The sequence below is a fragment of the Podarcis pityusensis genome (assembly GCF_964106645.2).
Source record: "Podarcis pityusensis genome assembly, chromosome: 15".
Classification (NCBI taxonomy): domain Eukaryota; kingdom Metazoa; phylum Chordata; class Lepidosauria; order Squamata; family Lacertidae; genus Podarcis; species Podarcis pityusensis.
This window is the reverse complement of record NC_138040.1, coordinates 1,946,538-1,964,171: the sequence shown is the minus strand read 5'-3', so window position 1 is coordinate 1,964,171 and position 17,634 is coordinate 1,946,538. Positions and strand designations below refer to the sequence as shown.

Here is a 17,634-nt window from a genome sequence, read left to right as displayed (position 1 = left end):
GCATATGCACAACTGTGGTTTGTGCCGTGATCCAGCCAAACTAGAGCACTGTATCAATGGGAAAGACGAGCACTGCAACCAAGGGAGTGGTACTTCATTCTGGCCGAATCAGGCCCACCCCTTTCCTGGCCCTTCCCCTGGCCTACTGCTGCCAGCCAGTGCAGATCAGGCTGTCCCAAACAAACTGGCAGCCTGCCCCTGCCCCTAAAACGCTGATTTCAACTCCCAGGCGGAAGAGGTGAGACTTACCTGTCCAGCCGCTGCGGTTCTCCTTGCCCACGTCCGCCCCATGGCGCAGGAGGACTCGGGCGCACTCTAGGTGCCCCAGGGTGGTGGCTAGGTGCAAGGGGGTGCGCCCTCGGGGGTCCAGCTGTTCGATATCCACCTGCTGGGAGAAAGGAAGGATGAGGTCAGCATCCTTGGGGCAGAGAGGACCCTTTGCTTTTTCTCGGTTCATCTCTGCCTCGGTGCCCCATGGAATCAACAGCTTGCAAAAAATAACACCTTTCTAGACAGACGCACTGAATATTACACAAGCATGTTGTCGGCCACTCCCGCACAATTTAGAGGAACTAGGCAAGAATGTCCACTTCCACGCTTGTTTTTCAATATCTGCATGGAAACCTTGGTTTGTGCTATGAGAAAACAGAGGGAGATCTACATAATTCAGTTGGATAGAAACTGCTTTTTTTTACAGAGGATATTCTTCTGTTTATTCCTCATATTACTATTCCCACGTTGATGCAAATGACAGATGCCTTTACTAAAATATCAGGATATTCTATTACGTAACTGGTCCAGGGTGGAAGGATAGCTAATTGATGCCAATCTGGTGAAAATTTGTTCACCCATCCATTTAAAGAGTATCAGTTCTGCATTTGTTCAGAATCCATTTAGGTATGTCTATACCGAAAGGTCATCACCTTGCTGACAAAGGTCCGTATAATTCAAGCTCTGGTTTTCCCAGTAGTGATGTATGGAAGTGAGAGCTGGACCATAAAGAAGGCTGATCACCAAAGAATTGATGCTTTTGAATTATGGTGCTGGAGGAGAGACTCTTGAGAGTCCCATGGACTGCAAGAAGATCAAACCTCTCCATTCTTAAGGAAAATCAGCCCTAAGTGCTCACTGGAAGGACAGATCCTGAAGCTGAGGCTCCAAGACTTTGGCCACCTCATGAGAAGAGAAGACTCCCTGGAAAAGACCCTGATGTTGGGAAAGATGGAGGGCACAAGGAGAAGGGGACGACAGAGGACAAGATGGTTGGACAGTGTTCTCAAAGCTACCAGCATGAGTCTGACCAAACTGCGGGAGGCAGTGGAAGACAGGAGTGCCTGGCGTGCTCTGGTCCAGGGAGTCACAAAGAGTCGGACACGACTAAACGACTAAACAATACCAAAAGATATAACTCTGTTAGTAAAATGCAATATAAATAAAATATATAGTGAGGTTTCTTCAGATATTGATAGATGAGAGTCATTAAACCATATCCTTTGGCAATTTTCTTTGTATAGAAAATTTCTATGGGGTTCCTAAACTCAAGATAATATATTTACAGAAAATGCAATTACAACTTAATTAAGGAGGGCTTGGTATTCCAAATATAGAGCTGTATCATCATGCTTACTTATTGCCAAGTATTAAATACTGCAAACCAACAACTGGTGTTAATTTTCTGATCTGGGCAACTTTGGAATGCACATATATAATAACACCTTTGATGGACAGTATTAGGATCAAAATACGTTAGAACTCATGAATCTCTGGAACCAATTATGCCAGAAAGTTGTAGAATGCAATGTCTAGTAAAAATAGATTGGACATCTTTTCCCATGCTAAAACTGACTTTGTGGGGAAACCCAACTCTAAAAATTGGGGGAAAGATGGTGATATGGAAAAATCGGATGGAAGGCATATTGACTTTGGACCAACTGAAATTTTGAATGATCATCATTTGATGATGAAATTTTAACATACATTTTATTTAAGAGCTAAATCATCTATTGGATGTAACCCAACAGCATATTTACATTTGCTAACAAGCTTGTTTGGACCAGCAGAATTTTCAACGTCTGAGACACCTGAGATAATGGAAATATGTCCTCTTAAATACCTGCATAAGCCTAGCAAAATACAAGCTTTCAGAATCTCTAGTGGCAGAGGGTTCCACAGGACTAGGCCAAAGACACTAAAGGCTCGGTTTCTTGATGCTGTCAAAAGAACTTGCCAACTTGGGGAATGACTTACAATGTTCCTGTGCATGATCTCAGTGATATCACTGAGGTTCACAAGGTACCTTGAACCCAAGTTGCTCAGGGATTTGTAAATTAATACAAAGACCTTGAGCCTGGCTTGGTAGTAGATGGACAACAGCCAATGGTGCGAAGCTCCTGAGAGCCAAGCTGCCGCTCTCAGGGTTCGAATCCTGCCAGGGCAGGTGTCGGATACGGTTCCCTCGAGGGGGGATCTGCAAAGAGGCGGCGACAATCTCTCCTCTGGGACTTGTGTGTGTTAATTGCAAATAATGGAAGCTTGCTAGCATCCCAGGCTGCAGCGTAAAGGAAAACAGTTTGCCAAGTTTCGGGGGCAGGCTTTCCAAGAGAGAGTTGCCAAGGGCCATTCATCCCGGCCCGTTTGTTCTGTGTCGTGACACAGTTTTGACGGCTGCCTTCCGCCTGCATCGGATCTGCGCTCTTTTGAGAGCTGCCCCCGGGAAGGATGCTAGGTGATGCAAGGCAGAGGATAAATTTTGCAGAAAACAAATGATACTTTTCTCCACCTCCCCACCCCCTGCCGTGCCACAGAGGGGGGCCGGAAGAGCTGTGCTTTATTTGCATTTCTCCAGGTACCAGGAGGCAACTATACAAATCTGCGGACTGAGGATTGTGTGATGTTTGCACCAGCTGAGTCACTTGGCCACCGTGTACCTGTTTACTCAGAAGTCAGCCTCACTCTGCTCAAAGGGACTGACTCCACAACAATATTATTATTGTTGTTGTTGTTGTTTAGTCGTTTAGTCGTGTCCTCCGGAACAAATTAAGTTCTTAACCCAAAGTACCACTGTATATAGGACGCGGGTGGTGCTGTGGTCTAAACCACAGAGCCTAGGGCTTGCTGGTCAGAAGGTTGGCAGTTCGAATCCCCATGACGGGGTGAGCTCCTGTTGCTCGGTCCCTGCTCCTGCCAACCTAGCAGTTCGAAAGCACGTCAAAGTGGAAGTAAATAAATAGGTACCGCTCCGGCGGGAAGGTAAATGGCGTTTCCGTGCGCTGCTCTGGTTCGCCAGAAGTGGCTTAGTCATGCTGGCCACATGACCCAGAAGCTGTACGCCGACTCCCTCGGCCAATAAAGCGAGATGAGCACCGCAACCCCAGAGTCGGTCACGACTGGACCTAATGGTCAGGGGTCCCTTTACCTTTACCTGTACAGTATCCTTTGGGAGGCGAGGCAACCAGAATATGTACACTAGGGTTGCCATATTTCAAACAGTGAAAATTGGGACAGAAAAGTTGTTGAGCTATTTATTTATTTTGCAAAAACGAAAAAACAAAAACAACCTGTTTTGGAGATATTTTTTAATGGGGAAACGGCCAAAAAAAGGCACCACTGACAAGGGCTTCCATACATCCAGATTTTCCTGGACGTTTTCCCGATTTTTGCCCAGACACTGCTGCAGACTATAGTATTCCAAATATGTCCAGGAACATCTGGACGTATGGCAGCCCTACTTGTACACAATAGCCCGATACAGCGGGGGGAGGTGTATTTCCTGGCTCGAAAGCAGAGCTCAGCCCTGACTCCCACACCCCAATATCCACTCCCCAGGGTGTGACTTCACAAGTCCTTGGCTTCCTTTGCCTCACCTGCAACACACCTCTTCCCTCCTTTCTGCCCCAGAAGCTGAAATAATCCCTGGTGCCATCTTCCACTCCCACCAGCCACTGCTGGAAGATCTGTTGTTTCCCTTTAATTACAAACCTTTTTCATTAAAGTAATTAAAAGAGTGTGGCACTGAGAGAGAATCTCCCTCTCGAGTTTCAATTAACTCTCCTCGCTCCTTAGACAAAACGAAATTGTGCGCCTTGATTGATTTGTCCTCGCAGAAAGAGTGTAGCGAGGGTTGGGCACTCTGTACATGCTCAGAAGCTTTCGCCTTCTGGCAGGGCTGCTTCCCAAAGTCCAGCGTTGGGTCCCACCAATGGAAAGAGCCATCCTTCCTAGACCCTGAACATCACTTGGTCTCAAGTCTTAGGAGCAAGCCAAACCAGAACTCCCAAATACTCCTCCCAAGTTACTAGCCCCTTTGATCTGGAAAAGACTTTTCCCCTCCCACGCTAAGATATGTGGGATCTTAGATGGCTAACTTTAATGGAGAACATCATAGGGTGGGGTATGTTTGTTTGGCCTAACACAGTTCTGGTTCCCCCAGGCAGCTCTTCAGTGAATCCATTTCTAAGATAAGGAAATTAATCAACCTGATCTCAGCTCTATTTGCATTTATGCAAATTTGGAATCATCCGCTACAGATAACAGACAGTGGCCTTAAAATAACGAACAGCAAAAAGGGGAGGGAGGAGGAAGCATGAATCAATAAGTGTTCTGAGAAGTTCTGCTTTTATAAACCAGGAAAGTGAACCTGGGGCTTAGGAACCATTTGCCAGGCAAATCAGAAATAATCCTGGTGTGAAAAGTAATTAGGAAAAAGAGGAAGAGGAGGAAGAAGAAGTTGTTGAGCAAACAGAGCATAGTTTCCACTAAGTCTCTGAGTCTGTGCAGAGTGCATTCCTCACCCAAGGCGTTAATTAATATCAGTACACTTCCATGTATCTCACATACAAGAACATTGGGGGGACCCAGTAAAATTGGCAGTTAGTTAATAGCAGAATTTGGGGGGGGGGGTATAATTTATTCAGGAAAGCACGCTTTAAAAGACTTTGCAAGAAGTTGTGTCAACTGCTAGATTAAATGGGGGGGGGAAGGGTGACATAAATTTATGGAGGAGCAGATCTCTATCCTTGGCTACAACGGCTAAGTAGAGCCCTCATACCCAGAGCAAGTCTACCTGAGTACCAGATACAGAAGAACAAACAACAGGGGAATGCTTCCGTTTCTCCTGGGCACACTAGTGAGTTTTCCAGAAGGTCCCCAGCTGGTCTCTGATGGAAGGAGACTGGATGAATGAACCACACTTATAGAAAGGGTGAAACACAACTGTTGTAAATAGCAGCCTCAAGGTGTATTTCAGATTCTTACTGGCCAGCACTGAATATTCAGATGCCCATCCTGGCCACCAAAGGGACGGCTTTCTCAGCAACTTGCACCAACCCAAACTAAAACTCCCACCAGCCTCAGTGTGCCCTGTTTTACTTTGAAATTTGGAGGGTAAGGCACAATGGGATGGAGGTGGGGGGAGAGAGAAACCAAACTTAGACCATTGACTGCCCCCCCCCCAGCACAGACAAGACACCTGACGCCTCTCAGAAGCCAAACAGGAACCCAAATGCCCTTGTACGGCTCCACCCATCCTCTCCTGCCCTAGATCTACCCCTGAGAGTCAATATCATAAACCCCAAAGCTCAGAGCGTGATCTTGTTTGTTTGCCGGCAGATCCCCAGCCACGCCTCACCGCTGTTCATTGTTAAGGAACAGGGGGAAATCCGGGTGTGGCAAACACCTCTCACCCGGAATTGAGGAGGTCTGGCAAACAACTCCTGAGCTGTGCCCTTAGGTGTCTGAGATTCATGCACCAGGCCCTAGATTTCAGCAGTGGTGGCTCATCCATCTGTCACAAAAGGGGCAGTGCCCCCACCAGACCTTAGCAGGGTGATCAAGTCAGGAGTATCCCGGACCCTGAGATTTTGGGGCCCTCACCTGAGACCTAGGGACTGCCCCAGGTTACTGTAACTTCCATCACAGAGTACGCTGATGACAATGTAGTGTGTACACACTCAGAGGATGACCTCCAAACCATCCTAAATATCTTCACAGCTTACAGAATGCTTGGCCTATTGCTCAACAGCCAAAAAACCAAAGTACTGCACCAACAAGTACAAAATAACCCCTCTGCAGCGCCACAAATCCAACTCAATAGCGTAACCTTGGAAAGTGCTGATCACTTCTCCTACCTGGGCAGTCATCTTTTCACAAGGGCCGACATTGATGCCGAAATCCAGCATCGCCTGAGCTCTGCAGCTTTCTCCCAACTGAAGCAGACTGGGCCATTCGCAGGGAAACCAAAATGCTTTTTTACAAAGCTATTTTACTATCAGCCTTACTGTATTCTTGTGAAACATGGACCACCTATAAACGCCATCTTCAACTCCTCAAAAGATTCCATCAACGTGTCTCTGAAAATTTTTACACATCACTTGGGAAGACAGGCGAACAAATGTCAGTGTACTGGAAGAAGCAAAGATCACCAGTGTTGAAGCAATGATTCTTCAACATCAGCTTCCTTGGACTGGTCATGTTGTGCGAATGCCTGATGATCGTCTTCCAAAGCAACTACTCTATTCCGAACTTAAAAATGGAAAGCGTAATGCTGGTGGACAACAAAAGAGGTTTAAAGACTCTCTCAAGGCAAATTTTTAAAAAATGTAGTATAAACACCGACAACTGGGAAACACTGGCCTGAGAGCACTCCAATTAGAAAACAGCCTTTACCAAAGGTGTCATGGGCTTTGAAGACGCTCGAATTCAGGACGAAAGGAAGAAACGTGCTAAGAGGAAGGCACACTTGGCAAATCCACACCGTGATCAACTCCCGCCCAGAAACCTATGTCCCCATTGCGGAAGGACGTGTGGATCCAGAATTGGCCTCCACAGTCACTTACGGACTCATTGTTAAAACCGTGTTTATGGAAGACAATCTTACTCGGCTACGAGGGATCGCCAAAGAAGAAGGTGGCCCTGGAAACGGAGGTTAAGTGAGAGAGGGGTTGGGCAGACCTCACAAAATGTCTATTCTAGAATTTGCAGGCTGCCGAGCTGAAGCTGGCAAGATGCATGCACAGTCTTCTTAATAAGTTGTTGTTGTTGTTGTTATCATATGCACTCTTGTCCACTTGGAGATTCAAGCCCACCACCACCAGAAGAGGGGATCAAGCAAACCTGGGGAAACTTTAGGTCAGACCTGAAGGTCTGCCAACACTACCCACTAACCTCAGTGCGCTGCCAGTCAGCCTCCACCTAACAGCCTTTTTGCTGCCTACCAGTTGCCAGAGCTGTCAGTTTCCTCAATTTCAGTATCACGCCTTGTAGAAGTCAGCAAGGAGGAGGATAGGGCCTGTATGGACAGCTTCCTGCCAGGTAGTGTGTCCAGTGGAGGCTAGTGGCCTAGGGATAATGGGGCACTGCCCTACCAACCTCAGTCCGTCCTCAGCCAGCCCCACACCTAACAGCCTTTTTGCTGCCTGCCAGTCAATAGGGCAGTCAGCTTCTTTCTCAATTTCAGTGTTGTGCCTTGTAGAACTCAGCAAGGAGGAAGGTAGGGCTTGTACGGAAAGCTTCCTTCCAGGTGGTGTGTCCAGTGGAGGCTGGTTGTTTAGGGCAAAAAGGGCACAGCCCTCCCAATCTCACTCCTCCCTCAGCCAGCCCCACACCTAGCTGCATTCTTGCTGCCTGCCAGTCTCTGGGGCTGCCAGCTTCCTCCTCAATCTCAGTGTTGTCCCTTGTAAAACTTAGCAGGGATGAAGACGATGGGGTCAAAACTAGAATGTGTTGCCACCACCTATCGTTAGCTCTGCCTCCGCCTAGTGTTCAGATCCCCTGTCTTCTGCCCTACCAGTCCCAATGGGTGCCAGCCACTTCTGGATGGGGTCTGTTGCTTTAAGGAGCAAGCAACATCCCTGGAAGCAGAGTCAAATGCCCCTTTCAATTCCATTCCTCTTCTTCCACGCTTTCCCACTTGGCCAGAGTTGCTGGATCCAGGAGCAAGAATGTGAAACTTCCAGAATTATAGTTGGAGGGGACCCCCAGAGTAATCTAGTCCACCCCCAGCAATGCTGAAGAATCCCTGACAGCTGGCCATCCAATTTCCTGGACCCCATCCCACAACATCCCATAAGACTGCAATCCTATATAAGTTAATGGGGGAGGGGATTCCCATTATTTACAGGTAATTTTCTCCCGCAGCACTTGGATGTATCATTGATATTATCTGGTTAACTGGAGATGAACGCAGCACACACATCCCTTAATACAAGGATGGCAAAGGTGAGGTTTCTTCGACACTAAGGGTCCAGCAGCCAGCCGTTGCAACTTTCCCCTGCCTCGTGCCCTCCAGACCTTTCAGACTACAACTCCCATCTGCCTTAGCGTCTCTCGGCTGTGCTGGCTGGGGCTGATGGCAGTTGTAGTACGAAACACCTTGAGAGCACCAGGCTGGGAAAAGCTGAGCTGTTTTCTGTTGCCAGCTAAGCAGATGCCTTCGCTGTCCTTCGTTGTGGGCTTCCGGAAGCCCAGAGCTCTTCCCCAGTTCACTGCTTCCAAGCTTTTCTGCAGCAAAGTATGCTTGCAGGAGGGAGGGGGGAACCACGACAGGGGCCTTCAGATACAAGATGGAACAGAACACCTCTGGAGGAAGAGGTCTCTCCCCTTGCCCTTGAAGCTCAGACCCCCTCCTCCTTCCACCCTGGGTCTCAGACCCTGCACTGAGCAAAGCACTGGACCTTCAGGAAGCCTTGCAACCGGTTCTCACAGGTATACTTCCTCTGATTGTGGAGGTTCCACCTTTGGATATTACAGGTACCAGCAGATGGAAAGTTTCCTTTGCTTGGAACTTGATCGCTCTCTAATGGATAGTCACACCTTGGTTGTTGAATGGAATCCGTTCCGGAAGTCCATTCGACTTTCGAAAATGTTCAACAACCAAGGCACGGCTTCCAATTGGCTGCAGGAGCTTCCTGCACACAATCAGGAGCTGCGGAAGGCGTTTGACTTCCAAAGAACGTTCGCAAACCAGAACACTCACTTCCGGGTTTGTGGCGTTTGGGAACCAAAGCATTCAACTCCCAAGGCGTTCTGGATCCAAGTTACGACTGTACTTACTGATCACCAAAACGATCACCCTGCCTCCCTACCAAAAGCTTGAAGCAGGCTAAATTTTATAAAATATTGTTCAGCATCTTCTTTTCAGAATCATTTGGAAGCAAAGAGAGTCTTGTAAGCCTTGGGTGAAGGCTGTTGTTCTCCAGCACTCTGAGGACACAGCCTTGAACACAGCTGTTCAGTTTGGAGCCAAGAGGTGCTGCTAGCCTTACCCACTGCAAACTAGGGTCCCTGTTTTGCTAACCCAGCAGAGCTGTTCATCTTCAGCAGAGCACAGGAGAAGCAAAGCCGGTGTGCCTCTGGTCTGTACCTGGGCTGGCAGGTGTGTTGCAAGAAAGGTGAGGGACAACGGTAAGAAAATGGAAAGATTTTGTGAGTTTCAACATCATCCCAGACCACTGGCCAGACTCGCTGGGGCTGGTGAGAGTGGCAGTCCAAGAAGCTGCCTTGTCGTGACTCAGACCAACAGTCCATCTAGTTCGGTATCACCTACACTGACCGGCAGCAGCTCTCCAGGGTTTCAAGTGGTCTCTCCCAGCCCCACCTGGAGATGCTGTCCAGGGCATCTCTGCATGCCAGGCATTTGCTGTACAGCTTTTGGAGGGCACTAGACTGGGGAACAGTGTCCTAAAGAAGGAGTGGCTAACCTGTTAAGACTCTGGCTCCCATCAGCCCCATCCAGAACAACCAACGGTCAGGGATGATGGGAGCTGTAGTCCAAGACACACCTGGAGGGCCACAGGTTAGCCGAGGATGGAGGAGTTTGTGACGACCTCCATGACCGCAAATCTGAGGCAACCCCAGCAGAATTGGAGCTCGTTGGGACATGATTAATTCTGAAGTGGGACCCCAGTAATGTAGAACAAAAGAATAAATTGAGTAGCGCATAAAGTAACTATATGAACCCCAAACATGAGTGGCTGAGGAAACCCAGCCAAATGGGAGGGGTATAAATAGCAAAATTATCATCATCATTGAATAAACATCATAAGCGGGGACGTTGTTTCTTCCAGCCCCCCAGATTTTGTTGTGCTAGAGGAAGGAGCGAGTAGCAGGTGTGGTGGAAATGGGCATGGGATTCAGCTAAGCCCCAGCATGGTGCTAGATCTCAAGTTCTTTCTCATGGGGGGGGGGGGCAGGAAGGAAAGTCAGGGCTCTCCACTCCTTTGGCCACCTTGAGGCCCCATAGCCTCCAAAGAGTTGGTTCCTATTATGCTTCTGCAACATCAAACGAAGGCTTCTCTGCACGTGCTCAGGTGCCCTCTTTTACTGTGCGTCATGCCCACATCTCTCTCTCTCTTTTTGAGGCATGCTAAAGACAGCCCCATGGCTTTCCTCACCTTAGGGAGGATCCTGAAGGCTGTTTGCTGCCAGAGGGTTTCAGGGTGGCGGACGGATCTGCTTGTGCCAAGCCACAGTCGCCAGTGCCAAACCCTGGAAAGAGAGCTCCTAGTGCCAAGACTGGGGGAGAAGGCAGGGGGAGAAGGGTCCTCCGTTCCGTAGAAACCCCACAACACTCAAGTCCCCCTACGCCCTTGCCTTTTGATGCCCAAACCCCTAATATCCCAACAGTGCTGCAGGAACCGCAATATTTGTGTGTTTGTAGGAGGGGGAGCTACATCAAGAGCACCCACACAGGGGTGGCACCAGAGGGTGGGCAAGGAGCCCCCCTGCCAGAAAATGAACTTGTCCCCAACTCCCCCCACCCAATTAAAATACACTGTTATTTTTATTTTGGGGATCTTAAAACTCCCCCACCTACTTTGCCCATTCTGTGCCCAACAGGATTTTCCCCCTGGGGCTACGACAGCTCCCCAATCCTCCCTGCAGCCTCTCCTCCCTCCCACCCCCCAAATCATGGCTCCTTCTCCTCCCTGCCCCCCATCCATCCCCCCTCTCTCTCTTGCAGAAACCGGGGGAAGCCCCTTTCCCGCGAAGGATGGCGAGCGCGCTTCCTCGGAGCCGCGCCGGACGCCTCCTATTGCATCAGCCCCTCACTCCATTGTTAGGGTGGGACCCCAGGCCGCCTCCCCTCCCCTCGCCCGCCCGCCCCCCACCAAGCCCAGCCCCGCCAGCTCCCAGGGACACCCACCTGCTCGGAGCTGAGCTCGGCCTCCAGCTCGCGGGGCTGGTTGTGCCACACCAGGGAGTGGAGCGGGTACCCGGCCTCGGCGCCCTTCCTGGCACCGGGGGAGGCGGCCAGCATCCTTTTGGCACCGGGGCGAGGCCGTCGGGGGGGCTGCAGCCGCATGTGCGCCGCCGGGCCGGGCAGGAAGGAGGGAGGGAGGGAGGGAGGGAGCGAGCGAGGGCGGGGGAATCGACGCTGCGGGCCGAGCCGCGGCAGCAGCAGCAGAGGGGAGGGCGAGAGGGAGGGAGGAGGAAACGGAGGAGGAGGCGCGAGGGTGGCGCGCGGCGGGATGGAGAGGATGGGGATACCCCCCCCCCCGCAAACCACCGCTGCCCCCGCGGCTGCAAAGGAGAGGGGAAGCTCCTGCCTCGCCCCAGTTGGGGGGTGGGAGGCAGACGCGGCAGCAGGGCACCATGGGACTTGTAGTCTTCCGAGGGGGCTGGCAGCGTGAGCGGTGGAGGGGGGGCGCATGAGCGGCGGAACATCTGCTTTGCGCGCATAAGAAGGTCGCGGTGCCATCCTCGGGTGGGGAAAGACTGCTAGCCCAGACCTAGAGAGCCGTTGCTGCCGGTCAGTGTAGGCAGCACTGAAGAAGGTGGGCCATTCATCTGACCCAATATAAGGCAGCTTCGCTCCAGGGGTGCCAACGTGAATAAAACATTGGGGAGCGCAGGTAAGCCCCAGCCTGCATAAACAATTGCAAGATCTGGTGCACACACATCATTTGAATGGCAATGCCCATCCACTTCTTTTGGGGGTGGCCCCTCAAATATTTTATTGGGGTCTCTGTGAAGACCCCTTGGCCCCTAGGAGTTGGCTCCTGGGCTTTGTGTGATGCCGTTTCAAACCTTGTTCAGACGCTTGAGTGGGATCTTGGTTTATTTGTAAAGGAAGGGCCATGGCTCAGGGGCAGAAGACCGGACCTTGTCCCAGGTTCCGTCCCCCAAACCCTGTCCGTGTAGACAATACTGAGTCAGGTAAACCAATGACCTGTTCTGATGCAGGCCAGCTTCCCTAGCATCACATGGCTTCCTTCGTGTGGCTCTAGCTAGGTCTAGGGTGATGGCTGCACCCTGGCTCAGACCAGGCGATGTTGCTCCATTTTCCCCGGCATTGACCATTATCACCCGCAGTGGCTTCTGGGGATCTCTAGGGCAGAGAGGGGGTCTGTCCCTCTGAAAATAAGCAGGACCCTGTAGCTGGATCAAACCCTAAAGTCCTTTCTGTGTTGGTCATTCTTGGCTTCAACTGAGGTGAGGCATCTGTGGCCCTCCAGATGTTGTTGACCACTGACCATGCTGTCTGAGGCTGGTGGTAGCTTTGGAGCCCAACATCTGGCAGGCTGCAGGTTCTCCACCCTGATACAAATCCATAGCTTCTGTGCATGCAACCCCCACTATTTGATTTCCAGGCAGACATTACAGAGGAGACCATCTTATATCATGTGGGACCAGTGGGCTCCTTTTCCTAAAAATAAAGCAAGGGGCTGGTCCTCTTGGATTTGAATAAAGGACCAAATTAACTGAGAAATATCCTTTCCCAGTGTTGTCAACTACACTGACTGGCAGCAGCAGCAGGTTTTCAGGATTTCGGGTAGGGTTCCCTCCCAGCCCTACCTGGTGATGCCATTGGGGGATTGAATCTGCATGCATCACAGATGCTCTCTGTACCACAGAGCTATGACCCTTCTGCTGAAAATTGAAGCAAGATGCTAGTCCTCATGGTTCTGAATTAAAGGCTGGTTTAAACAGGAACACTGTAAGCTGCCTTGTACAGAGTTAGGTCATTGGGCTATCTAGCTCCAAGGCAGTACAAGACCAACATGAGCGCAGGCAAGGAGATCTTGAATATTTCCCCACCCTCAGTCCCAGAATTGTTGGGGGCTGCTTTAAGACCAGGGACACGAGGTGCCCCCTGTGCCAAAGCTTTAGAGGTTGCAGGTGGAGCGGCCAGGTTCAAGGGGTGGTCGGGAGAGAGATGGACCAGCGCTGCCTGGAAGGAAGGGTGTCATCATCTGCCATTTAGACCAGCTGCCCAGTCTGCTGCTGTGCTCTCTACATGGTCAGCAGAGAGAGAGAGAGAGAAAAAAAATAACCAGCTGCTGAGAGCTTGCTTAGTCATGCAGGTGGGTAATCTCTGCAAGGAGTGTGGAATCTTGCAAGCAGATTGAGGGTTCCTTCCAGGATCGGACCACAGCTGGAATCCCAGGTGCAGGACGGCTGCAATTCCAGAGTGAGAATGACAAAGGAGGAACTTCCTAGACAAAGCCACAAGGGGGAGCCCTTGGGGATAGTGGTTACAGTCTCGGGCTAGGGTTAGGAAGGTAAAGGGACCCCTGACCATTAGGTCCAGTCGCAGACGACTCTGAGGTTGCGTACAGCGTACAGCTTCCGGGTCATGTGGCCAGCATGACTAAGCCACTTCTGGCAAACCAGAGCAGAGCATGGAAACGCCGTTTACCTTCCCGCCGGAGCAGTACCTATTTATCTACTTGCACTTTGACGTGCTTTCGAACTGCTAGGTTGGCAGGAGCAGGGACCAAGCAACGGGAGCTCACCCTGTCGCAGGGATTTGAACCGCTGACCTTCTGATCGGCAAGCCCAAGGCTCTGTGGTTTAGACCACAGCACCACCCGCATCCCATATATATATGGTGTAGAATACATGGGAAAGCTTAATATAACATGGTATAAAATCATTAATCACATCATGATAACATGAATAATCAAATACAACAGGAGTGCTAATGGTAAAAAATAAAATAAAAATAAAAATCAGGCTTTGGGGGCCAACAAAATGTCTGTGCATAGAGAGATGTTTTCAGGAGTTCAAGGCGATAAAGGCACCACCAACTCCACAAGGATGCCAGCATGGTTAATGAACAGTGTCAAGGAAACTATAAGAAGCAAGAAGGTGTCCTTTAGAAAACTTTCCTGAGCAAGGAGAAGAAAAAGGAAAGCAAAATTAAGGGAAATTAATAATGTAAGTTACTGAGAAAGCAAATGAAATATTTTTGAAACATGAGAGGATATTGTTTTAAAATGCCAGGCCCGATAATATATATTTAAATAGAGGCAGGAAAACGGAAAGGGGAGTAGTTGGACAACTGGTAAAGGAAGATTACAGGCAGGATGAATGAATACTTTGTGGCTGTCTTCACCGCAAAAGATGTAGGGCAGATATTTGTGGCTGAGCTGGCAAAGGAGTCTGAAGAACTGACCCAGGCAGTGGTGACAAGAGATGGAATTCTAGGCCTTTCTTTTGTTAAAAACATAATAACAAAAAAATAATTGGGTCCAGGCAGCATCTGTAGATCGGGAGAACTGCAGGTTCTACACTTCTGGTTTATTGGCAGCTGGTCCAGAGAGAACAGGCTTCTTGATGACATCTAAAATGGAGCCTGCATGTCCAAGAGCAGTGAGCCTCTGAGTACGCAGGGGACAATGGAGACAGCGGTGGCCTCCGTGCCCTGCTGGTTGGAAGCAGGGTGCTCTAAACAGTGGAACTCCCTCCCACAAGAAGGAGTGATGGCCCCCTCCTTGGATGGCTTTAAGAGAGGTTTAGACAAATTCATGGAGGAGAAGGGATTCTGTCCTCCCTCCTCTGTCGGAGACAGTAAATGCATCTGAATACCAGTTGTGGGGAGAGTGGCTGTTGTGCTCAGGTCTTGCTGTCTGCATTTGACTTCACTTGCTGCCAGCGATAGTGGCATTCAGTCCAATCTGCCATCGGGTTGGCCAGTGACAAAGGGGTGCTGGGCTAGATCAGGATCCTTGGGCCCGATCCAGCAGCCCGGCTGCTCTTATATCCATTTCTATCACAGCATCTTCACTCTCCATTCACCATCACTGACGACAGCAAGTGGCCCAATCTTGCATCTGGTTGGCTACGGTAAGAGACGATGCCGGTCTAGATGGGCCTGATCCTTGGGCCTGATCCAGCAGCCAGGCTGCCTCCTGATGTTCTTCTGGCCAAATCCACGAGGGCAGACTTTGGCTGCTATTCAAAGCACACTTCCTTACTGGGGCTTTGGCTGGTTAGGTTTCTGAGATCATGCAAATGGTACTGAGATGAATATTTAGAAGGCAACGAATAAATCAGTGATAATGTTAATAATTATTATGAAAATAATGAAATCATAGTGTTGGAAGGAAACCAAAAGATCATCTTTTGGTTTCCAATGCAGGAATCGCAGCTAATACTGCAGTTTTAGCTTCTATTGTGGGCCTTATCCTTACCATGGGGTGTGGCAAGATCAGTCCTTTCAACTCCATTGTTGGATGAACGCTTTTAGGAAATGTTTTGTGGGCTTTCTTTTTAATCTCCCATTCAAGTTCACCTGTTTAGTATTTCATCTTCTTGTTCACATTTGGCTGTGCCCAATGCCATCCCTACTCAGAGCAGACCCATTAAAGTGATTAGGCACAACTCAAATCAGTTCTGTTGCTTTCCATGGGTCTGCGGAGAACATAACATAATTTGATACCACTCCCCTTTTCTTTGTAAAAAGAGACAAATATTGTTGATGTTGTTACCCCACATTTTCCCCAGCCCGGGTCTGGAGGCAGCTTACCCAAACAGCTAAAACGGAAGAGAATCGTTAGAAAGCAAACAAACTCGAGCAGAATTGAAACAGTACACAATAATGATACATTTATTTACATAATAATAATAAACGAATAAAATCCAGAGCAATAACCCCGACTGAAATGGAACCCTCCTCTCAGAGAGCTTCTGCGTATGTGCAAAGAGCCCGCCCCGAGGCTCCTGCCCTGCAAAGTCAAGGCGTTTCTGCCGCCCGCATCCACTCTCCCCGAGGAGGAAAGGACCCAGGTGTCCTGAGCTCCAGAAGCCAGGATTCCTCTCCGGGTGGCGCCCCTCGCTCCCTCCCTCTTTCCGCGGGTCTGGAAGGGACCCAGGCGTCCCGGCGCGGCTGCTCCCGTGGACCCAGGCATCCTGCTTCCTCTTCCTCCTCCTCGTTCCCGGCGAGGTCGCGCCTGGCTGCGCCCTCCCGCCGCGCGCCTCGCTCCGCCTCCGGAGGGCCGGCCTTGCGCGCCCGCCCGCCTGGCTTCTTCCTGCAGGAGGAGGAGGCGCAGGAGGCGGCTGCTGCTGCTGCTGCTGGCGCTGCTGCTGCTGCTGCTGCTGCCCCCGCCGCCGCCGCCGCGCTGAGCCCCGGAGCCCGGCGGCCGAGGGAGCCCGGCGCCGGCGGGGTGGTCGCGGCGCGCGGCGCCCGCTCAGGATGTCGCGCAAGGTGCCCCGCGCGGAGGTGTGCGCCGACTGCAGCGCCCCAGGTGAGCCCGGCGGCGCCGGGAAGGCGGGCGGGGAAGGAAGGCGGGGAAGGCGGGGCCGGGCCTGCAGCACCAGCTCCGGCGCCCGATCCGACGCCACCGGCCGCCAGGTAGGGCCAGCGCCGCGGCCGGGCCTGCTGCTCCCGCTGCGGCTGCGGGGAGACCAGCGCGGAGCCTCGCCGCGGAGAGAAAGGCGAGCCCTCGGGCTGCCTGCCTGGCGTCGCCCCCACCGCGGGGATCCAGGCGCCCCCATCGGCCCCCCAGGCGTCCTGGCGCACCGCACCCCACCCCTACAAACGCTAGGAATAGGACCCAGGCGCCCTGGTTCCCGCACCCCAGTGGAAACACCTGGAGCCAGGTGTCCTGGTGACCCCCTCCCCCGTAAACACTAGGAAGAGGACCCAGGCGTCCTAGTGCCCCCACCCCAATTGAGGCACGGGGAATATGAACCGGCCATGGAAATATCAGGAATAGGACCCACCTCCCCATCATAGGGAGACTAGGAATATAAGGCTCTGGTGCACACCCTCCTTCCCATAGAGGCACCAGGAATAGGACCCAGGCGTCCTGGTCCTCCCCCTCCCCCCTTATCATTCACAGACAGGGATATTTGCATTCTGATTCTGCTCATGCTGCTTCTCGGAGCCATTTCAATAGCCATGGCTGGGGGGGCGGGGGCAGGAAGGACACCTGCTCCACATGCAGAAGGCACCAAGTTCACTTCCTGGTGGCATCTCTACCCCGCCTCTCTGGTGCCCTGGAGAACTGCTGCCAGTCCGTGTGGACAGTACAGGGATCAATGAGCCAATGGTCTGACTGCCTAGGAGCCTCCTGCCCCACCCAGCCCCCCTTTCTTTCCCCTCTTCTCCCAGGCATCATTTAGGGCCCCTCCCAACCAGCGCTGGGGAGGGAGCCCCCCCAGTGCTTAGGCCTTCACACACCCCTTACTTATCACACTCCCAGTGACCTGGAACAGAGCCCAGCAGGCTCCCATCCTGCAAGCAGAACCCAGGTGTCCGGGTGCTCCCCCCCCCGCTGACACCCCCCCTTACCCTTGGAGAGACATGTGTACACACGTGACCCCTATCTTTCAGCTGCCCAACCAAGGCCTTCCTAAAGCGGCCTGGCATTCCTTGGGGTCTCTCTCTCTCTCTCTCTGTGTGTAGGAGAT

The 17,634-nt window shown here is 51.3% G+C and overlaps 2 protein-coding genes across 6 annotated transcripts in view; one reads left to right on the top strand and one right to left on the bottom strand.

Moving 5' to 3' along the window:
• Positions 1-11,541, bottom strand: part of ANKRD13B (ankyrin repeat domain 13B) — a 32,317-nt gene extending 20,776 nt beyond the window's left edge. Inside the window, exons 1-2 of one of the 2 annotated variants that reach the window (XM_080983823.1) lie at positions 11,141-11,541; positions 250-385 (exon numbers count right to left, since the gene is read on the bottom strand). In XM_080983823.1, coding sequence (XP_080839949.1) covers positions 250-385; positions 11,141-11,299 — 295 coding nt within the window. In that variant the 5' untranslated portion in view covers positions 11,300-11,541. Of the gene's footprint in view, positions 1-249; positions 389-11,140 lie in introns of both variants that reach the window. The other variant, XM_080983822.1, reaches the window with a different exon arrangement.
• Positions 11,542-16,325: 4,784 nt separating this feature from the next.
• The window catches only part of GIT1 (GIT ArfGAP 1), a 55,177-nt gene continuing 53,868 nt past the window's right edge, over positions 16,326-17,634 (top strand). For all 4 annotated transcript variants that reach the window (XM_080982916.1, XM_080982915.1, XM_080982914.1 and 1 more), the window contains exon 1: positions 16,326-16,466. In XM_080982916.1, the coding sequence (XP_080839042.1) occupies positions 16,415-16,466 (52 nt within the window). In that variant the 5' untranslated portion in view covers positions 16,326-16,414. The remainder of the gene's footprint in view (positions 16,467-17,634) is intronic.